Source organism: Amblyraja radiata, chromosome 8 (assembly GCF_010909765.2).
Source record: "Amblyraja radiata isolate CabotCenter1 chromosome 8, sAmbRad1.1.pri, whole genome shotgun sequence".
NCBI lineage: Eukaryota > Metazoa > Chordata > Chondrichthyes > Rajiformes > Rajidae > Amblyraja > Amblyraja radiata.
In genome coordinates this window covers 75,060,855-75,085,176 of record NC_045963.1, presented here as the reverse complement: position 1 = coordinate 75,085,176, position 24,322 = coordinate 75,060,855, and the positions used below count along the sequence as shown (strand labels likewise).

At 42.2% G+C, this 24,322-nt stretch overlaps 1 protein-coding gene across 5 annotated transcripts in view; it reads left to right on the top strand.

The window, feature by feature from the left end:
* pak5 (p21 (RAC1) activated kinase 5) overlaps positions 1–24,322 on the top strand; it is a 161,457-nt gene that overhangs the window by 121,855 nt on the left and 15,280 nt on the right. For 3 of the 5 annotated variants that reach the window (XM_033026239.1, XM_033026240.1, XM_033026241.1), the window contains exons 4-6: positions 691–1,503; positions 16,251–16,709; positions 23,147–23,280. In XM_033026239.1, the coding sequence (XP_032882130.1) occupies positions 691–1,503; positions 16,251–16,709; positions 23,147–23,280 (1,406 nt within the window). The remainder of the gene's footprint in view (positions 1–690; positions 1,504–16,250; positions 16,710–23,146; positions 23,281–24,322) is intronic. The other 2 variants (XM_033026242.1, XM_033026243.1) reach the window with 1 other exon arrangement.

The following is a 24,322-nucleotide window of genomic DNA, read 5'->3' as shown; positions in this document are numbered from 1 at the left end:
GAAATAAATATGTTTGCTCATGCATTTTAAGATGTGTACATTTTACAATTTAAATGATCAAAATCTCTCTCCTATATTGTTTCTTTGGTATTTGCCATTTTTTGTGCACTTCATCTTTCAGAAAAATATATTTTCTTTTCTTTCACACCCTGTACATTTCACTGACTGAAAAACTACTTTCAAACATTGCCTTTTACCTAATTAAGAAACTGCTCATTAAAGTTTGTTTTCACTCTTTATATCCATTTCAAGTTTTGACATATTTTTCATGCTGGTATCAGATTCTAAAATTGCATCCCAAAACTATGATATTCTGAATCATAAAGAATAGGAGTAGAATTAGGCCATTCGGCCCATCAAGTCTACTCGCCATTCAATCATGGCTGATCTATCTCTCCCTCCGAACCCCATTCTCCTGCCTTCTCCCCATAACCTCTGTACTAATCAAGAATTTACCCATCAAGAATCAAGAATTGTTGAAGAAGGATGGACAAAGACAGCTTCTACAGATTGATATTTTAAAATTACAGATGCATGAATATTTGTATTTGTTTAACATTGTGTTTTCACAGAGAAAGTGTTTATTCTAAGTAAAGGAATGAGTTTGAGCTTTAAAGGATTGTATTCTGATGTTAAATATTTTGAAAACGTCCCATCTGTCTGCATTAACTGATTTATTTTTTGTTGCAGACTATAGTCAGAGGAAACAGAGCATGGAAAGACGCCTCTATAAATGGCCTTTTGGAAGAGTTCAATGATATTTCTGTAACTCGCTCAAACTCTCTGCGTAGAGAGAGTCCACCAGCTGTTCCACAGATAAATTCAAACCATAGCGCATGCAGTCCTGAGGAGAATGGCTACAGCCATTATTATTTCAGACACACATATGATATTGAACCTTCAAAAGATATCACCACAGGGAAATTCAAAGAACAGAGAACTCACGCAGAAGACTGGGATAGATTTTACACATGTAACACCAAAGCAGCTCAACAGAATGGCCAGGATTTGAACAGAGCTCGGTCTGTAGAAACGTATTATTTAGAAGATAATGTACAAAAGATGGATTTTGGTAGATTACTGCCAGACTACCATGCCTACATGGTGTCAAGGATTAGGCCGACAGATCACATTGTGACAAGCAGGGATTCCCCAGCAGCTCAAAAGTCACCATTAGGTCACAGGAGACACCCGCAATCTACACCTTCTCGAACTGCTTCTCAACGAGAAGCTCCTACTGAAAAGTTGGAATATAAAGAAAAGGACTTGGGTCCAGAGCCACAAAGGGAAGACGTAGATAAGCGGCCAAAGTCATCCTATGTCACACCAACCAGCCCTCAACCAGCCATGAGACAGAGATCAAAATCAGGATCTGGACTACAGGAGCCAAGTATGCTACACGCTGCCAGTGCATTTAAGTCAACACGACCCACTGGACATTCATATAGTTCATACACTTACCCCAGGCTGTCTGAGACGACGGCTGTATCATGCATTCCTAAGGTAAATGCCGCATTCATATTCAAATCTTCAACACTTGTGTTTGCATCTGCATTCCACCTCGGTGTGGCTCTGGTGTGTGTGATTTCACTGGATTTCTTTCCTCCATAGCTTCAGTTTTTTTTCATTCTCCATTTTGGCTGATTTTTTTTTTAATGCGATTGGTCTGCTTTTCTTTTGAAGCCAATTCCTTTCAAAGATGGACACAAAATGCTGGAGTAACTCAGTGGGACAGGCAGCATCTCTGGCCATTCCTTCTATCCCGAGGTGCTGAGTGTAATTAAAGTGGATAGAGAGACGGCATGGATTGAGATGCCTGTCCCGCTGAGTTACTCCAGCACTTTGTGTCTATCTTCGGTTTAAACCAGCATCTGCAGTTCCTTCCTACATGCTTTCAAAGATGCAATGTTTAGTCTTAATTGGTTTACAGAGTACAAAAAAAAGGGTAAGTAGGATAATAAGTCAGTCGTTGTATTTACATGTAATTAAGTGAAGGAAAACATAATTTGAAGGAGACAGTTGGGTGGCTAAAAGTATCAATGAATCTGAAGAGTTGTCCTTTTGGTAGAATACCTTGATAATTTATCCGTTTTTGGATAACGTGCTCTGTATCCTGCTGATATTTTGCAAATCAGAGAATCATTCTACACACTGCTTCCTTTGATTTTGCACATTACTCGTCCAATATTTCACACCCAGTATTGCATCAGTTCATGTTTACATGACAACCAATTTTTTTCCTACTTCCTTTTAAAAGTCTATTCTGAAATAATGCTGGATGGAATTGTGTGCTGATTCTGCTGTAATTGAAGGGTAAAAGCCCTACTTTGCTTCTCCGACACATCACATTTATTCAGTAAATTGTTTTGAATGCTGTTACCACAGGATCTTTTGTTGATAACAAAGATCACTTAATTTCCCCCCAGCCACTATTGGAACACGTAGATGAATTTGCACTACAGCTGGGAGAATGGATCAAGAAGCTGCTGGGGTCTCTTGCAACAGTGCTGTCAAATTAAGATAACACCATGTGCAGCTCATTAGAAATGGGCAACAGCAAAATATTTATGGCGGGCAGGTATATTGGCATCTCTTTTGTACTTTAACTTGCCAGGTGAGGAGGGGGCTGTGGACCCCCAGCAGGACCAAAAACAAGACCTGTCAAAGGGCAGATAAGCTTCGAGCGAGCCAACGGCCATCCACACTTCAGTAGAAGTTGCGATCACTGTCGTACAAAGCATTGTAAGGAACGATGATAAAGCACACGCACACCAAAATGCTATACTTCCAGCGGCGGATGTCCGCAGGAACTGGAGGACAGAGATGTGTGCTTGATTGAATTCTGTTCTAACATGAGAAGCTTTAATTTAGTTTTTTTTTAGTTTAGAGATACAGCGCAGAAACAGGCCCTGTGGCCCAACAAATTCGCACCGACCAGTGATCCCCACACACTACACACACTAGGGGCGGTTTACTATTTTACCAGGCCAATCAACTTACGTCTGTAAGTCTGTACGTCTTTGGAGTGAAGGAGGAAACTAGATCTCCCGGGGAAAATCCAGGCAGGTCACATGGATAACATACAAACTCCATACGGACAGCACCCATAGTCAGGATCGAACCTGGGTCTCGAGCTGTAAGGCAGCAACTCTACCGCTGTGCCACCGTACCGCCCTTAGCTTCTGGTGGTATTGGTAAACTAAAGCAGATATTGTATCCAGCAATATTCTAAGCCATTTTTAGTTCATAGCAGAAGACTCGCAGCTAATTAGTTTTTATTTATTACATGTATTGCAGTTTTTGTGTGTGACATTTTGTTTATTCTTCTGTATGGCTACATGCCGCTATCTTTTTTTAATTCTCTCCTGAAGACGTAAAATTTTGAAGTGATGGATCCATGACTATCATTCTCCATACATATTTACCATTGTATCCAAATGTGCATCCATTATGTGTGAACATAGAATATGGAATATAGAACAGTGCAGCACAGGAACAGGCTGTTTGGTCCACAATATATGCCGAACATGATGTCAAGACACATAATCCTTACCTCTACATCCCCTGCATATCCAAGTGACTGTCTAAAAACCTCTTAAACGCCACTATTGAAACTGCATCTACCACCACTCTGGCAGCGCATCCCAGACACCCACTACCCTCTCTATAAAAAGACTTGCCCCGTACATCTCCTTCAGATTTTGCCTCTCTCACATTAAAGTTATGCTCTCTAGTCTTTGACATTATCGCTGTGAAAAAGATTCTGACTGACTTTAGAGATACAGCATGGAAACAGGCTCTTCGGCCCACCGTCCACACCGACTGCCAATCATTCCCGTACATTGGCTCTATACTACACACTAGGGACAATTTACCAAAGCCAATTAACTTACAAACCTGAACGTCTTTGGAGTGTGGGAGAAAACCGGAGCACCCAGAGAAAACCCATGCGGTCACGAAGTACATACAAAGACCGTACAGACAGCACCCGTAGTCAGGATCGAACCTGGGTCTCTGGCGCTGTAAGGCAGCAACTCTACTGCAGTGCAGCCCCGTAATTTTATATGCCTCTCATAATTTTTTATACGTCCATGAACTTAAACAGAGCAGACATGGCTATGATGTGAATGTGACATGTGAATTTCATTCACTGTTTAGCTGACATATGGATGCTCACTTTCTGTCAGAGCCACTTCCAGTCAACGTAATCCCTTACTGTCTCCTCAGTTGTGCAGGACATGAGCTGTGACCATTTGCCTCACCCTCCTACTGCCATCGTTAGGATCTCCGGGTTCATTAGATTAGACATCCAATTTGGGCCTCCTGGTCCATATTTATTTCTCAGCAAAACATTGTTGGACTAAACATTAGACCTTTGCATTGATCTTCCATTATAGTGGCGGTCGTGTGTGTCCATTGTTTCTGAACTACAGTTCAATTGGCGGCAGAAGATCAGAGCCACATCTACATTATGCATGCAATGGCAGTACATTGGAATAATGTCTCAATCCACTAGATTTGCAATGTCCTAAAAATACCTTTTCTTGAAGTTGAATGTTAATACTGTACATAATACAGTTTCAGATGCTGGAAATATGAGAAAGCTTTTTGGAAATCAGGCAAAATATGAATTCTTCTTCAAAATTGATCATTCGGCAGACAATCTTTCCTTTTTAATGTATTTTCAATGCAGGAACTTCTAATTCCATTGACATTAAAATGAAAACAATGTTAAGATTAGACTGCATCTACTGTAAGTAATTATCTAGCTGATTTTCTAGTGTTATATTATGTATATGATCATTTATCTAAGGGGTTTGTTTAAGCCTTTTCATTTTCTTTCGTTGCATACTGATTTGATTCTGTGGAGTTTTGTCAAGGACAGGATGTGTAATCAATGTTGCAAATGGGATTCTAGCTTACTTTGCAGTGATTTTTAGAGTTGTTGAAAATACAGGTACTTTCAATTAATTAATGACTTCTATCACGATGACTAGAATTACATTTACTTCGTGTTAGCTCGAACAAAAAAATGAAATATTGATTTTCAATGAAAATATACAATGTATGAAGACAATTTCGTTTTCATTTCAGGAATTGGCATGAAACTGTAGTGATACATGTCCATCTGATAGACATTCAGATGCTACTATATAATGCTTATCTGATTCACTTAAATTGAGTTGGAAGCAGCCATTTCATGAGATTCCTTCTGCACAATCATATATCTAGATCCTGATGTCTCTGTGAAAGTGAGGATTCCGGGAAAGTAGAGCTGCATTTTGATATTGAACAATTAAGTGTTAATTGAATGGAGCCTAGACTGAATCAATTCAATAAAGCATTAATATTCTGCTGTGGTTGCTGCTAACTTTTTTAATTACTCCATGAACAATGGAAGAGGGATGCCAAAATGAATTTAAAAAGTGACAGTCTTAAATGTTGCAGCATATGCAAGATATTAAGATGGTTAAGGGTGACATGGTGGCGTAGCGGTAGAGCTACTGCCTTACAGCGCCAGAGAGCAGGATTCAATCCTAACTGCGGGCGCTGTCTGTACGTAGTTTGTACGTTCTCCCCGTGACCTGCGTGGGTTTTCTCCGAGATACTCAGTTTCCTCCCACATTCGAAAGACCTCTCCGAGATACTCAGTTTCCTCCCACATTCGAAAGACCTACAGATTTGTCGGTTAATTGGCTTGGTATAAATGTAAAAAATTGTCCCTAGTGTGTGTAGGATAGTGTTAATGTGCGGTGATTGCTGGTCAGCACTGACTTCGGTGGGCTGAAGGGCCTGTTTCAGTGCTATATCTCTAAAAATAAATGGTGTTGCACATGGGACTTGCATCTGCTTGTTACCTGCATGTGTGACGTGGAAAAGGTTTGCAAGTAAACTATTGCTCTTGGATTTCCATGTAGCCAATGGTAACTGTGTGTAATGTGTAAGCCAAGGTGCAAGCATGATCTCCCATGGATGGACACAAAGTGCTGGAGTAACTCAGCGGGTCAGGCAGCATCTCCCCCACCCTAGTCATCCTACTAGTTTCACTGTTCACATCCTTGTGTCCTTTCGTTCACCTGTCCCCCAGCCAACAATGGGCCATTATGGGCTCCACCTTTCCGGCCGGAAAGGTGGAACCCATAATGGCCCATTGTTGGTTTGTTCTGGCCGTTTCCTACCTCCGGTCTCCCCCCCGCCCCCTCCTCTACTTTCAGCCCGAAGAAGGGTTCCGACGCAAGATGTCACTCATCCCTTTTCTCCAGAGATGCTGCCTGACCTGCTAAGTTGCTCCAGCACTTTGTGTCCGTCTTCAGTATAAACCAGCATCTGCAGTTCCTTCTCCCACACATGGGGGGAACTCCTGGAGTGTCTGCTTTCAGTGGAAACCACATTACTACCAGCGGGCCTGAAATGCGATGATCTATGACTGCGAGAGATGGGTGATTGGGGGAGTAGCTATCCCACTTCTCTGATAATCATCATTGGAATGGAAGTATAGACTCATCCGTCAGAGTATTGAGCATAGAAGTTGGGAGGTCATGTTGCAGTTGTATAAGACCACATTTAGAATATTGTGTTCAGTTCTAGGCACCATGTAATAGGAAAGATACTGTCAAGCTTAAAAGAGTTCAGAGAACATTTACGAGGATGTGCCAGGACTAGAGGGTCTGAGCTACAGGGAGAGGTTGAGTAGGCTGGGTCTCTATTTCTTGGAGTGCAAGAGAATGGGTGATTTTATAGTGTATAAAATCATAAGAGGAATAGATCGGGTAGATGCACGGATTTTCTTGCCGAGAGTAGGGGAATCGAGGACCAGCGGACATAGGTTCAAGGTGAAGGAGAAAAGATTTAATAGGAATCTGAGGAGTAGCTTTTTCACACAAAGGGTGGTGGGTGTATGGAACAAACTGTCGAGGTAGTTGAGGCTGGGACTATCCCTTCGTTTAAACAACAGTTAGACAGGTACATGGATAGGACAGGTTTGGAGGGATCTGGACCAAGCATAAGCAGGTGGGATGAGTAGCTGGGTGTGGGCAAGTTGGGCCGAAGGGCCTGTTTCCACACCGTATCATTCTATGACTCTATGCCACTTGCTTTCATGCCCCTCCCCTCAAAAAGTGTAGTGGGAAGAAGGTTCCTAAGTCTATTTATCTTAGTCACCTTTGGTTTCCCATCAGTGACTTCTGTGGCTGATGTAATGGACAAGCCATTTGTTTCTTTAATAATTAGGGCGGTACGGTGGTGCAGCGGTAGAGTTGCTGCCTTGCAACGCCGGAGACCCGGGTACGAGCCCGAGTACGCGTGCTGTCTGTACGAAGTTTGTACGTTCTCCCCGTGACCTACGTGGGTTTTCTCAGAGATCTTCGGTTTCCTCCCACACTCCAAAAACGTACAGGTTTGTAGGTTAATTGGCCTGGTAAATGTAAAAATTGTCCCTGGTGTATGTTAGTAATAGGCCCCCCTCGGTCATGACTGACCATGGGTGATGGATGCAACCTGGTCAGATGCAAGCCTGGGCAATGTCATATGGAGGACAGGCTGTTGCCCATGCAGCACGTCCCCCCCTCTCCACATCGCTGATCGATCCAAAGGAACAGCAGGACTGTTACAGTTTGGCACCAGCGCCGTCCAAGGAGCTGCCAGAGCGAGGTTGTAGACAATGACGAACTGCCTTAGGGACTCCGACTCTGGATTTTCTTGAGGTTTACTCCTGGAGCCTTTTCCATGACTGGACATGGCCACAAGGCAGTGGAGGTTTTAAATCAGAGTTTTCCCTCTCCTAGATGGACTGCCTTCCCAGGCCGACGAGCCCCATCTGCCCGAGACTCGTGGGGGTGGGGGCGTCTACCTTCCCGTGCAGGTCTATAGCACCTGCCCAGTTGGTAGGTACTATAGACCTACTGGATGTAGGATAGTGTTTGTATGATAGTGTTAATGTGCGGGAATCTCAGGTCGGCATGAACACGGTGGGCTGATGGGCCTGTTTCTTCACTGTATCCCTAAACTAAATTTAGATGGGGTATCTTGGACGGGTTGGGCCAAAGGGCCTGTTTCCGTGCTGCACGGTTGTATAACTGATTTTGATTATGACAAATGTAATAATCAGCCTTTGTAACAAATGTCGGAGAAAATGATAACATTTTTTACTTATGATAACATTAAAATATGATTTGTGTATTTGGGTTAAATGTGTTAGATCGTAATTGAGCATGAAGGACAGTAATTAAAGCATGGTATCAAAAATGATTGTGTATAAATTTTACAAAGTTGATTAATAGCAGTTCAGAGATGACAAGTACATATGGTCAATGCTCTTGACTTAACTCTTGAATGGAAATATCAGTGTGGAAAAATTAACTGAAAGGTACTTGGCCGTTTTACAGGTTAAGTTTCAGTCATTTGTTTTTTAACTTGGTAGCAAATGCCACGAGAACGTAAAACATAATTTTTGGTCATTGTTGCTGACTTATTATTCTTGCGTATGGAGTACAAAGCCTAAAGTTGTAGACGCCAAAACACTACATCTATTTGTTTGTGCACGTTGGGTTGATTGCATTAATCGAAACAGGGTGGACCACGTGATGGCTGCAATCTCCCACCCCACAGCATTGTTGCTGATGAACTGGCTCCTGACCCACCGACACAATTTGTAAATGAATATCAGGGGATACGAACTGTTTCACTGTTACTTTGGAAGGAGCTTATGGGACAGAGTCATTATTAGTCAGAGGGTGGTGAATCTGTGGAATTCATTGTCGCAGAAGGCTGTGGAGGTCAAGTCAATGGATATTTTTAAGGCAGAGATAGATAAATACTTGATTAGTACAGGTGTCAGGGGTTATGGGGAGAAGGCAGTGGAATGGGGTTCAGAGGGAGGGAAAGATCAGCCATGATGGAATGGTGTAGACTTGATGGGCCGAATGGCCTATTTTTGATCCTGTCACTCATGAATTTATGACAGGTGGAAATATAATTGTGACACTTAACCCCCGTCTCCCACCTAGGTTGTAATTTTGGACAAATGCTGCACACATTTTAATTTTCAATATTGCTGATAGTTGTATCTGTATAATGTGACCTGAAGAGAAAACATCAAGGAAAACATCAAGAAAGAATAGTCAGCATGCTAAGGGAGAAGGTGTAATACAGGTCCACTACCGATTTCCCAGCAGCTGGTGGTCCATCACTTCCTTTACTCCGGGCAGCTGGATGCATGTATGGTCTACACCACCACACCATCCATAGTTACCGCTTGTCTATTGGTGACCGCTTCTATCAAGGAAAGAGTACTATTTGCTTTTATATTAAGGTTCACTTACAAATGTGCTGGTTACCATATGTTAAGCATGCCAGCTGTTTCAAACAGTAGTGGATCTAACAGTGGTTATTGATATGGTGATATTGGAAGGATGGAATATAATTTATCTGCTTCGCTAACTTCATGTTCATCATTATTAAATTAACTGGCGATGCATTTGCATTCAGTTAAATTTTTTTCTGCTGGCAAAGGACGTTCATATACTCAAAGATGAAAATTAACGTAACGTTCACATGCTTAATCTCAAAGTTGAATGTGACCGTTTTTGGGGGTGGCACGGTGGAGCAGCAGTAGAGCTACTGCCTCACAGCGCCAGAGACCCGGGTTTGTCCCTGACTACAGGTGCCTGTCTGTACGGAGTTTTGTACGTTCCCCCCTTGACCTGCGTGGGTTTTCTTCGAGATCTTCGGTTTCCTCCCACACTTATAAGACATACAGGTTAGTAGGTTAAATGGCTTGGTGTAGATGTAAAGATTGTCCGTAGTGCGTGAAGGGTAGTGTTGATGTGCGGGGATCACTGGTCGGTGCGGACTCGGTGGGCCAAAGGTCCTGTTTACAATTCAACAACACAAAGGACATTTATTATCACATACACCAATTGGTGTAGTGAAATTTGACTTGCCATTGCAGCACACAAATAAAGATAAGACACAACATTAAAGAATTTAACAATAAACATAAAAACATCCCCCCACAATAGTTCCCACTGTGGGGGAAGGCATCAAAAGTCCAGTCCTGTCCCCTGTTCACCCATAGTCGGGCCTATTGAGGCCTCTGGCAGCCCGATGCTTCAGGCCCTCTCGCCGAATGATGAAGCTCTGGCGTCGGGTGAACACTCTCAGCGGCTCGGAGTGTCTGGAGCGGCTGCTTCCTTCCCGGAGACTGCGGCTCCTGAAGTCCACGGGCCGCGCTGGTTGGAGCTCCGACACTGGCAACCTCGGCGTGAGATCCCAGGCTCCGCGGTGTTTAAAGCTCAGCGCCGCCCGCGGCTGATAGTTCCATAGACCGCAGCTTCGCGATGTTGGAGTCGGCGGTCACAGCACTCCGGAGCTTACCGCACGGAAACCCGGGTAAGGCATCGCCCACTCCACGATGGTGCTTCAGCGCTGTGCCGCTGCCGAAGCTGAAGTCCTGGCCGGTCCCGGCAGGAAACGCCGCTCCAGACTGTTGATAGGCCGCGGGGAAGGGGCGAAAACACGGCTCGGATAAAAGCCGCATCTCCGACCAGGTAGGGACTGATAAAAATACTTTCCCCCAACCCCCCCACATAAAAAGACTAAAAGACCTCCAAAACACACACTTTTACCTCACTAAAAATTAAAAAAAGGGTGAAAGGGCTAACAGCCACTGGCAGGGCAGCCATACTCGACAGCATCCCGTACTTTTAGAAAGACAATTTACACGCTATATCTCCAAACTAATCTAAACTAAGCTTTATAAATGTGTGTGGATGACTTGATAGTTTCTAACTCCCCACTTTCCCTCTTCCTTGATTATTCACTTTCAAAGAAGCATTCTGAAACAGGAATACCCAGAGACAACTGGTCAACTTTCTTCGCACAGTTATTCCTCAGGCAATCCATGCCTATTATCTAGTATAGTAGCATGCTCTTTGGCAAATTAATCTGTGAGTGACACCTCCCAATTCAAAGTTCAGCATAGCAAAACTAGAAGGGATTAGTGGGCATATTGTGATTCCATCAAAAATCAATTTAAAAGATGAAATGGGCAAAAGCATATAACAATGCTAACTGGAGAGTTTTATTCATAGGTTGTAAATTTGAGGAGTATGTAAAAATACCAGAGATTAAAAGGTAAAAAAGTAAGCAGCTGGTGATAGAAGTAATTTTTTGTTCTCCAGTTTTGGGGGCTGACACTGTTAGGAATATTTGAAGATATTAGAAGGTAGACAAAAGTGCTGGAGAAACTCAGCGGAGAAACTTCAAACTAAAGGGTTTCGGCCCGAAACGTTGCCTATTTCCATCGCTCCATAGATGCTGCCTCACCCGCTGAGTTTCTCCAGCACTTTTGTCTACCTTCGATTTTCCAGCATCTGCAGTTCCTTCTTGAACATTGTTGAAGATATTTGTTGGAAACAAACAAGAACAGCAGTCTTGGAAGGAGATAGACACAAAATGCTGGAGGGACAGCCAAAATAGTACTGTCTACTCGATAAAGGCGGTCAGGCAGCGTCTCTGGAGAGAAGGAATGGATAACATTTCGGATCGAGACTGTTCTTCAGACTTAAAGTCTTCAGACTTCATTCTTGTATGGATGTGGTTTCTTACACAACAACCTCCACCTGTGATTGGCAATACTGAGCACAGACAGTTGTAGATGTAGGATTGTGACTGTCCCCCATTCCTTCTCTCCAGTGATGCTGCCTATCCCGCTGAGTTACTCCGGAATTTTGTGTCGACCACTCTAACTATATTTTGATATGTCTTGTGTTAAAGTTATAAATTATATTTTTTCTGTGCAAATAAATGTAAAGGTTTACCCAAAGTAAGCACAAAAAGCTGGAGTATCTCAGCGGGTCAGACAGCATCTCTGGAGAAAAGGAATGGGTGACGTTTCTGGTCGAGACCCCTCTTCAGACTCGACCTGAAACATCACCGATTCCTTTTCTCCAGAGATGCTGTCAGACCCGCTGAGTTACTCCAGCTTTTTGTGTCTATCTTCAGTTTAAACCAGCATCTGTAGTTTCTACCTACACCTTAAGTAAGCAATTAGGTAGGATGGCATGGGGAGTATAACAACGGAATTTGTCTGATAGATCCATCCATTTAAGTTTTGTAGTCATTTGCACTCTGTGACTGGTATTTATTTCTGTGTTGCTGCACGCTGGTTTCTTAATTCCTTTAACAATATTCCTTCCCGGACCCCATGGTGGCACTGCTTTCTGGTAACAGAAGGAGTCTGAAGTATTTATTCCACTTATCCTTTCCTCGATTCACACGCCGTGTTGCCATGGTGATGTTCGGCAAAGAATTGCTGAGCACACAGCTTACAGATTTTTTTTTGGTATCTAATGTTAATTTACGGCAACGATTTTCCACTTGGCTAAGTAATGCAACGTAACCCACCCATCAATTTACTCGTAGATTTTTAGCCCTGTTACAAAAAGCATACTGTTCTCGTGATGGGGATGTTTGGCCAGAGAAAAGGTCTGCTGTGACTTAATAAACGCACTCTGCAGCATCAAGCTGTTACATTTTCCTGGGCTTCTGTGAAAGATCCTGTGATGTAACATCATCTGCAACGCTGACCTGATCTTGAATGGCGACTATTTTTTTATTTTTTTATTTTTGGAAACTGCGAAAGGTTTTTACTCGGGAACTCGTTAATTCTTAGCAATGTGCAGATGCTTTTAAACAGTAATGCGGCAAAGTAGTATCAGAGGACACATTACGCATTTCCCCTATCCAGACACAAAGCTATGCTATTACAGCAGTGAACTGGAACAGCCATGCTTCTTGCTGGTGATGTTGATGAATGCTGTTGAAGGCTTGTCACATACTCATATTTGTTCAATGCTTTATTATTAGAAATTATACTTTATTAGCCTTATACATTATATATTTTCTGTTTGTAAATGCACAGAAAAGATAGAAACATAGAAAATAGATGGAGGAAAATAGGCCATTTGGCCCTTTGAACCATTCACTATGATCATGGCAGATCATCCAGATCATATTACACATGTATGTTATTTTAAATTCACATTTCTTTTTCAAATAATAAAACTGATTACGTTATCCACAGTGCTTACTATCGTGTTGGCCTTCGACTCAGTCACGCAGAATGGAAAGGTTATAACTTTAATCGCTTTTTGTTTCCGTTAAGTCAGAAATTCGGCAAAAGTTAAATTGCCTTGATTTTCTTTAGTCGTAAGTTGTAGTTGGAAGGGGAGAAAGGAACATAACCACTTTGTTGTAAAACCTTGGTGTAAATAATATAATTGTAAATGATACAAGATAACTTAGAGAAACAAGTTGAATATGTGTTAAATCTCATTTATATCATATTAGATACAATTGTTTAATTTGTTCCACTGCATCCATTTATCTTGGATCTTTTTCTTTTGGGTTCATATTTTGCAGCATTTCATAGGCAGTAGTAAAACAATCAAATAATAAATAGGAGGAAAAGACTCGACCCAAAACGTCACCTATTCCTTTTCTCCAGAGATGCTGCCTGATCCGCTGAGTTACGCCAGTTTTTTGTGTTTGTCTTCGGTTTAAACTAGCATCTGCAGATCTGCAAATAATTTTCCTTTACTGCTAAGTATTACCCATCACCTAACTGCATTCTTAGGAATCTTAAAATTAAAGGGCCTGTCCCACCAGCATGCGACTGCATGCGGCGAGCGCGACCAAACCGGAAGCAGGGGCCCCGCGGAGGTCGAGTGATCCCGTACAAGTTGACGTGAAGTTCGAGCGAAGTCCGCGTGAAGTTCTCGCTAGGCGTACGCCGTCAAGACGCTGCGTACGGCGTCGAGACGGTGCGTACGCCCGTCGAGGCGGTGCGTATGGCCTCAATGCGGCTGCGGGCCGGCAGGCCGTTGCCGCGCGGAATCTTTGAACAGTGTCAGTTTTTCGGAGCCCCGCGAGATGTCGGGATCAGCTCCGCACAACTCCATACGGCTCCGGCGATCGAAGTGGGACCGGTCCCGCGAGGCCGTACGGCTCAAGCGACCACGTTAGGTCGCGCTTGCCGCATGCAGTCGCATGCTCGTGGGACAGGCCCCTTAAGAATGCGGGCAATTATTCTGCCACATTGGAGTAAAATGCATTGAAGCTTAAACTTCCTTACAGCTCTGCCAGTTAATAAGAAATCCCAAATATTTTCTTTGACCATAAATGACACAAATTAAATGTTAACCATGGTGATTAACAATCTAAGTTATTTTTCCTAGTTTAGGATTGAGATCCTAAAGGGCCTGTCCCACTTGAGCGACCTAATCTGCGAGTTCTGGCAAGTTCGCCCAAAACTCATACGCGCAGCATGGTCGATACGAGGTCGTAGGAGGTCTTCGTAACTTTCCTTCATGCTCGAGAGTGGTCTCAAGGCCTCAGCTAGCTCACCATATTCAAGGCCTCAGCTAGGTCGCGGCGTTTTTTTCAATATATTTTTTTAAATGCCCGCAAGTAAAAAAAGGTCGCCATGGAAAAAATTGATACTTTTTTTACTCGTAGGTTTAGTCGTAGTAGGTCGGCATGTTAGTCGTAGGTAATCAAGGGTAGTTGAAGGCAGTCGTAGATAGTCTTCATCATAATCGAAGGAGGTCGTCTTCACTCTCCACTATTCGGTGTCCAATTTTCCCAAAGTTAGTCGTAACTAGTCATAGCTAGTCGAAGCTGGTCTTCAACATAGTCGAAGGAGGTCTTCAACATGTCATTTTTTCAAACTCTTCTAAACTCGCCAATTAGGTCGCCCAAGTTGGACAGCCCCTTAATACAGTAATGAGGTTCACTAATAGTTATCTAGCAATTGTCTGTAATTTATATTTGCACTCCGTATTCTTGCTGTCTCCAAGCGACTTGCTCTTTATGCCAAAGGGACTGACAAGCCCCTTCAACTGCCACACCAATATCATATTGAAAACAGCTGATCAAACATGTAGAGAAGCAACTTCACAATTAACCTCTCCCTGTGTGCTGGCTTTACCTTGCACTAAATGTTATTCCCTTATCATGTATCTATACACTGTAAATGGCTTGATTGTCATCATGATTTGTCTTTCCGCTGACTGGTTAGCACGCAACAAAACCTTTTCACTGTACTTTGTTACACACGTGACAATAAACTAAACTGAAACTGTTCTTCAAGTTCAAATGAGTTTATTGTCATGTGTCCCTGATAGGACAATGAAATTCTTGCTTTGCTTCAGCACACAGAACATAGTAGGCATTTACTGTATTTGATCACAGATCAGTGTGTCCATATACCATTGTATAAATATACACACATGAATAAATAGACTGATAAAGTGTAAATAACTGAAATGGGTTATTAATGATCAGAGTTTTGTCCGAGCCAGGTTTAATAGCTTGATGGCTGTGGGGGAAGTAGCTATTCCTGAACCTGGTTGTTGCAGTCTTCAGGCTCCTGTACCTTCTACCTGAAGGTAGCAGGGAGATGAGTGTGTGGCCAGGATGGTGTGGGTCTTTGATGATACTGCCAGCCTTTTTAAGGCAGCGACTGCGATAAATCCCCTCGATGGAAGGAAGGTCAGAGCCAATGATGGACTGGGCAGTGTTTACTACTTTTTGTAGTCTTTTCCTCTCCAGGGATCGATCAATGAAAAATTCTTCTCTTTTTCAATTTCAGGCAGGGAATTATTTCTCCTTCAAAAGTCTAACTTCTCAGTGATAATCTTTTAAATTGGCCCCCAAGTACAATGCAAACTCAGGTGTTACTCGAGATTTCAGGTGCATGTTAGTGGATCTAGAACTCAGGTACTCCCCATCTCAACACCAGATAGCAGTGACAAATTGATGCTGCGGCAGTCCTTTTTCTGCAGCCTTAGCATAAACTAGCCGAACGATGTTCTACAGCAGAATTCAATTTCACAGTTCAGTTGGGTCCTTGATTACTCTGCCAAATTCAGATTAATGCGCAAATAACTAACATGGATCAAGGGACTCTTGGCAGGCAGCCAGCCAGCAGCGGTGCTGGCAATTGATAGCGCTGTTGTGTTTTATGTCCTGTCCGTCCACGAGCTCTGCTGGTCAAAGTGATTGATTAAATGAATCAGCGTTTGTAATTATTTGCAATTGTGATACATCATGAGGCTATGCCTAAGGTCTTCGATTGAAACTCTGTACATTTTGTCATGAAGAGGTTATTACATGCTGGCAAGGGTTACTAGGTGTGCAGTGAGCAATACATGAGCATAATTGGATTATCCCTTTATTTTGTGTTATAGGTGGATTATGAAAAACCACAAAGGGGTGTAAGTCCTCACATGACTGGGTCAGACACCTATCCTCGAGGCCCATCAAAACTACCTCAGTATCCAGCGAACCCCATCTACGCAGCATCAAGCCATTATTTTTCATCACCATATTCCAAAACATCTCAGTGCCACAACACGCCTCCTCAGTCGAATTTTCAATATGTTAACCAAGGTGCTTACCAGTATCCGAGTTGGAGCTCTTCGGTACAGCAGCCCCCAACTCGCGTGTCCCACGAACAGTTCAGAGCGGCCCTGCAACTCGTGGTCAACACCGGCGACCCGCGGGAGTACCTGGAAAACTTCATCAAGATTGGAGAGGGCTCCACCGGCATTGTGTGCATCGTGTCGGAGAAGCACACTGGCAAGCAAGTGGCGGTGAAGAAAATGGACCTCAGGAAACAGCAGAGGCGGGAACTGCTCTTCAACGAGGTTAGAGACCATCTCTATTTCACATATGAAAATGTCTTTGGCTTGATGTAAAATAATACCCAAATTGATACTGACCCAATGAGCAGATCTAGTTAGCTCTCTGTGATAGCATCTGACTATTTGCCTGATCTGTATTATATATAAGTATTTATATAGTAAATATATTATAATATCTATTATATTGTATAATCTATTATATATATAACATAATATACATAATCGAATATTATATTGAATAATACATAAATATAGATATATATATTTATGTATTGTAAAATATAATGTTATTTTATATCACAATATATAATAGAATATATATTATATGAAATATAGTACACTATATATAATGTATATAATAAATATAAAGAATATAATATATACTTGCGTAGGAAAGAACTGCAGATGCTGGTTTAAATCGAAGGTAGACACAAAATACTGGAGTAACTCAGCGGGACAGGCAGCATCTCTGGATACTTGTATTGCATACAATGCATATAATAAATATATTATAGTAATATTTTATAAAATATTATATATTAATCTATTGTGAAATATATTTTATAAATTATATTATAAAATGTAATACGTCATTATTATATAATTAAATTATGTTAATATATTATGAATATATATTATATTCTTTATATATTATGGAGAAAGATGCATGCTGAGGTATACAAGCTAGTTCCAGCTGTTTCTCGCATACAGAAATACAGGTTAGGTGTTGTGGACATGATTTGGGTGTTTACTCTATAGAGTATTCCCATTCTTAATCCCATTCTTAATTTCCAAAGATCTGTTAATGCAAATTGAAAGGGTTGTAGTGTGTTTCTGATTAGTTCTTTAAAATTTGCAATCAAAAGCTAACCATGCAGAGCACTTCATAGGTGAAGGTTGTCCTGGTCTTTTCCTTTGATTGTTAAACTTCCAAAGCAAATTAAAACTACTCTCAATTAAATTCCTCAGGAGTTTTAACTTCTCTATTTGTTGGTTGTTCAGAACTCCTTTGTATTTGCCGCACTTTATTTTGGTAACAAACGCAGATTTTTGCGTAGAATATTTTGGGGTACAGCTTGGATACACTAAAGAAGAGAAGTCAGACATAAGAAGTCAGACATAAAATGGAAAAAACTCTGAGCTTTCTTTCCAACTCTCACACACAGTAATATCCCAACATGTTTCTTAACCACAGTTCTGATATTATAGGCAGGAATTATTATACTACTTTAGAGAGGAATGGAGGTATTTATTAAGAAAGTTTGTTTCTGATCAGATAGGATCAATCAATGAAAAATATTATTTTCAATTTCAGGCAGGGGGTTATTTCTCCTTCAAAAGTCTAACTTCTCAGTGATAAACTGATAATCTTCTAAATTGGCCCCTAAATACAATGCAATCTCAGGTGTTGGACACTCTGTAATCCTCACCTGAACACCAGATAGCACGGACTCAAAATGCTGGAGTAACTCAGCGGGACAGGCAGCATCTCTGGATAGAAGGAATGGGTGACGTCTCGGGTCGAGACCCTTCTTCAGATGGTTTCGACCCAAAACGTCACCCATTCCTTTTATCCAGAGTTACTCCAGCATTTTATGTCTGTCTTCAGTGTAAACCAGCATCTGCAGTTCTTTCCTGCACAGATAGCAGTGACAAATTGATGCTGCAGCTGTTCTTTTTGGCAGTCTTAGCATAAACTAGCCAAACAATGTTCCACAGGTAGACACAAAATGCTGGAGATTTTGAAACGTCACCTATTCCTTCGCTCCTTAGATGCTGCTTCACCCGCTGAGTTTCTCCAGCATTTTTGTCTATACACAAAATGCTCGAGTAACTCAGCAGGACAGGCAGCATCCCTGGAGAGAAGGAATGGGTTCCTTCCTACACTAAACAATGTTCCACTGCAGAAATCAATTTATTGATATTTTATGATGAATTTATCTGGACATTCCCTCCCCACCCCGCAAAAACCCTCCAGCATTCTCATCATCCTTCCTGTCTATTCTGTAGCCTTCTAAACTGACACCCTGATTGTTAATCTAGAAAAGAGCATTTATTTTTAGGAAGGGGATTAGGTTTGTTGTTACTGCGATGTTTTGCTTCAATTCTGTCATTTTCTCCGACCTTCTTAATGCAAACTCCATGAGTCATGTATCCCTGTCCCTTGGTCATCTGCCCGTTATACACCACCATTCCTTTAGCTGAACGACTAGCAATGGTAGTCTTCAATTCCATTAAATGCTCTCCCTAACTAAGTGCCTCCCCTTCATCCTGCACCTTTAACCAGCTTTCTCAAAACCTAACTCAGCGGTTTAACTGTTCTAATCCCTCCCTCTTGAGTTTGGTATCAACTAATTTTTTGATCTCTTTGAGGCATTGGTTTTTAATTTTGAAAAGCCTTAAAATTAGTGCTTCTCAAGGATCATTTTGGGATCCATTACGTTGCCGTTTTTAAACACCTTAGTCTCCAGTGGGAAAACACAACTTGGTAAATTAGGAAGATAGCTTCCTAATTTCCTTTATGGCCAGCAGGAAAAGTTGGTGATTTTGAGAGCATTTTACATGATATTTGTGGTTTATTATGAGAGCAGTGGAATGTAAAAGTAAACATACAAAGTAAACATTATGTCCTAAATATTGCAGTCAGCTATAAAACACTGGCTGCAGCTGTAGAGTTAAGGACCTGCATGCGGCAAGCGCGACCAAACCTGAAGCGGGGTCGCGCGGAGGTCGAGTGATCCCCGTACAGGGCCGTTCCCACCAGCATGCGCCTGCATGCGGCAAGCGCGACCAAACCGGAAGCGGGGGCCACGCGGAGGTCAAGTGAGTGACGTGAAGTCCGCGGGACGTCCGCACGTGACGTACGGCATCAAGACGCTGCGTACGGCGTCGAGGCGGCTGCGGGCCGGCAACTCCATACGGCTCCGGCGATCGAAGTGGGCCCGGCCCCACGAGGCCGTATGGCTCAAGCGACCACGTTAGGTCGCGCTTGCCGCATTGAGTCGCATGCTCGTGGGACAGGCCCTTTAGTGCCTTAGAGCACCAGAGAACCGGGTTCGATCCTGATTATGGGTGCTGTCTGTAGGGAGTTTGTAAGTTCTCCCCGTGACCTGCCTGGGTTTTCTCCAGGAGCTCCGGTTTCCTCCCACACTCCAAATACATCCAGGTTTGTAGGTTAATTGGCTTGGTCTAACTGTAAATTGTCCCTCGTGTGTGTAGGATACTGTAAATGTATGGGGATCGCTATTCAGTGCAGACTCGGTGGGCGCTGTAAGGCAGCAACTCTACTGCTGTGCCACCGCGCCGTGCTGCTTTCTGTCAGCACAGAATGGGCCTGTCCATTGATCTAAGAGCCAGATTCCCAGGGGAAGGTTGACCTCTACACCACACTGAAAGAAAGAATATGAGCGTGGCCAATAAGCTGTGCATCAGTGGAATATCTGCCTCAATAAAAATAATTTAGAAAACATTACATAGATTTATGGTGATTATCAAAAATGAGATGGTTACCAGAGAAAATTGACAAGGCCATCATCCAAATGTCCATTTTAAATCAAGTGATTACATATAAATCCATTCTGGTCTTGTTCTCATGTAATCTTATAATGACATGTAATAACATGAGAATGTTATTTGTAGGTTAATTGGCTTGGTGTAATTGGTATAATAACATGAGAATGTTATTTGGAAACACTGAGACGAGGCTAGAGAAGAATGTAAGCTAGAAGAGGTATAAGTGAGCATTTATTTAACAAAGTGACTGTAGAGTTAGTTCTGTTGAATTATTTTTTAAATTAAAATATTTCTAATTTATGATTTGCATGACATTGCTGGCAGTAGACTTTAGACTTTAGAGATACAGTGTGGAAACAGGCCCTTTGTCCCACCATGTCCGTGCCGACCAGTGATCCCCGTACACTAACACTATCTTACACACACTGGGATCAATTTACTAATTTTACCGAAGCCAATCGACCTACAAACCTGTACGTCTTTGGAGTGTGGGAGGAAACCGGAGCACCCTGTACGGTCACATGCAGAACATACAAACTCTGTATAGACACCAGCCATAGTCAGGATCAATCCCGGGTCCCTGGCTCTCTAAGGCAACAATTCTACAGCTGTGCCACTGTGCCACCCCTTGATTACCCCTTGAGTAACATTTGATCAGTGATGGAAAAGGGAAGCAACTGAATATATAATCCTATTGTATAATGAGAATGAAAAAATATTAAGTACAGAGATAAAGAGCATGGAAACAGGCCCTTCAGCCCATCAAGTTCACTCTAACCACTGACCACCCATTTATACCAATCTTGTACCATTCCTTAGTTTTCATTCTCTCCATATTTTGAATAACTACTCCCAGATGGCACCACCCAACCGCATACTAGGGGCAATTGACATTTGCCGATTAACTCAGCAACCCGCAATCTTTGCAATGTGGGAGGAAACATATGTACGCGCGGGGAGAACGTGCAGACTGCACAAAGGTAGCACCCGAGCTCAGGATTGATCCCATGCCTCTGACATTGAGACAGTGACTCTACAAGTTGCACCGTTGTGCTATCATCAGGGTAATCTAGTGATAAATTAACAGAAATCAATCTTTTTTTTAATGTTATATTCAAAGTAATTATACATTTAATTACAGTCTGAAGAAGGGACTCAATCCAAAACGTCACCTATTCCTTCTCTCCAGAGATGCTGCCTGTCCCGCTGAGTTATTCTAGCATTTTGTGTATACATTTAAAGTAATGACTTAATTACAAATTAGTTATGAAGAGTATTGGCACTGATTTTCTTGAGAAATGACAGCAGTTTCACTTGGATATTAAACCCTTTATGGAATCCAACAGTGCAGAACCGATGCCATGCAATTACAGTGCGAAGTCTACATATTGAACTTACACCAGCTTAGGTCAGTAACACAGGCACAGCCGTAGAGTTGCTGCCTTACAGCGCCAGAGACCCGGGTTCGATCCTGACTACGGGTGCTGTCTGTATGGAGTTTGTTTGTTTTCCCCGTGACCTGTGTGGGTTTTCTCTGGGTACTCCGGTTTCCTCCCACACTCCAAAGCCGCACAGGTTTGGCTTTGGTAAAATTGTAAATTGTCCCTCGTGTGTAGGATAGTGCTAGTGTAGAGATTGTGGGTTGGTGGGCCAAAGGGCCTGTTTCTACGCTGTATCTCTAAACTAAACTAAACTATCATTCAGAAGCAAAATAAATTTATTTTTCAGGTAATGAATGTGTTTTGAATGAATTGATTCATCAGGACGTTACCTGAGCTTGTGGGCTTGTATTGTGGGGAAAGGTTAGATAGGCTGGGACCTTAGAGGTGACCTTATTACGGAGTACAAGATCATGGGGGGGGGGAATAAGAGAATACCGACGTCAAACATCACTATCCATGTTCTCCAGAGATGCTGCCTGACCCGCTGAGTTACTCCATCACTTTGTGTCTTAAAGTGAACTTCCGTTTTTTTACCCCCAGGGTAGAGGATTCTGAAACTAGAGGGCAGAGGCTTCTCTTAATGTGAGATGGGAGAGATTTAAGAGGGACATCAGGAATAATATTTTCCATCAGAAAATATCTGGAATGAGCTGCCAAAGAAATTGTGGAAGATACAATCACGGCTTTTAAAAGACTTTTGGGGCAAATATATCAATAAGAATTTAGAGGGCAATGGGCCAAATGCAGGCAGACAGGACTGGCCCCGTAAGCCACTTGGCCGGCATGGAATCTGGGCTGAAGGGCCTGCTTCCGTGCTGTACATGAGTGACGAGCACTACTGACAGGAAATTCTGGTCCAATAAATCTCTGGGGATCTCACTTGCATTATTGTTTTTGTTTACCTCCAAACATGATTCCTGTGCTCAATTTTAACAGAGACTACTTCAGTAGATGTTCTTATTCCAAATCTTGAACGTTGAATGATAATGCACTCTGTCCATGCACTGTTTTCATAGACTTGTTTGAAGTCCAAGAAAATATTTATCAGTAAGAAAGAACTGCAGATGCTGGTTTAAATCGAAGATAGACAAAAAATGCTGGTGTAACTCAGCAGGACAGGCAGCATCTCTGGAGAGAAGGAATGGGTGTCGTTTCGGGTCGAGACCCTTCTTCAGACAAAATATTTATCAGTCCCTTTTCCCAGGTCTGGATTGCCTTCTTCAGCCTTGATATTTTTGTCCCTCAATTCTAGATTTAGCAGAGCTTCAAGGCTGGAGAATGCCTACAGAGTTGTCAATGGCTGTCCTACTAATGTACCACCACGTTCTTTATTCAGGATGATGTTTTTAATCCTATGGGAACTATCGCTATGAATTTAGAAAGAGTATATAAATGTAAAACATAGCAATTTGTGTCCTGTCTTTTATGTTTTGCTTCAGAGATCTATGACTTCCTAATGTATATATTTTTGTTTTAAATCTGAAGGTTGTCATAATGCGCGATTACCACCATGAAAACGTGGTGGACATGTACAACAGTTACCTGGTTGGAGACGAACTGTGGGTAGTTATGGAGTTCCTGGAAGGTGGCGCTTTGACAGATATTGTTACACATACAAGGTTTGCTTTCAATTCTCTAAATATTGTTTTTCAACAAAACTATTGTAACAATCAATTTTCCGATCTACCAACTATATTGCTTTGATTATATTTAATGGAAAAATTAATTAACTAGTTAATTAAATGTACAATTTGAGCCCTACAAAATTAATTTTATTGATTTGTTCCATAAAGGCCAGATGAACCTGCACATAATGCTGCAGTTCCAATAATGTTTCTTTCATTCATCTATTTACTGGGTAGACTTGAGTAAAGTACATTGAAATTATGCTTTCTCTATGGTAAGTAAGTAAGTTTATTGGCCAAGTATTCACATACAAGGAATTTGCCTTGGTGCTCCGCCCACAAGTAACAACATGACATACAGTGACAGTTACGAATGACTCAGAAAACACTAAACATTAATAATAATAAAACATTAATGATAAAACACCATTGATCAGTTATACTTGGTACAATAATCGCATGTGTCATTGTCATGAAGATTGTAAAAGATTATCAGAAGCTTAAAATGAAAAGAATGTGCTTGCAGAAAAAGTACTGGAATGTCATGTCTCCAGTATGTAACCCCATACAACTCTGTAGTGGACTTCAGAGACGTAGCGTGGATACAGGCCCTTCAGCCCACCCAGTCAGTGCCGAGAAGCGATTACCCCATGCACTAGCACTATCCTACACGCTAGGAACAATTTACAATAAACCTACAAACCTGCACATCTTTGGAGTGTGGGAGGAAACCAGATCACCCAGAGAAAACCCACGTGGTCACAGGGAGAACGTACAAACTCCGTACAGACAGCACAGTTAGGATCGAACCCGGGTGTCCGGCGCAGTGAGGAAGCATCTCTCCCAGCTGTGTCACTATGCCGCTCATTTCCAGAATTCATTCATGATTTGCCCTCACTTGAGCTTAACTGGGTCAGATGCAAGGGGCCTATCTTGCTGGCCAGGTGATTACTGGGTCACAGGCAAGGAATTTTGGAGGCCAGGCCCCTGGAGTGGTTTTGGTTTATTATTAGGTGTAGGAAGGAACTACAGATGC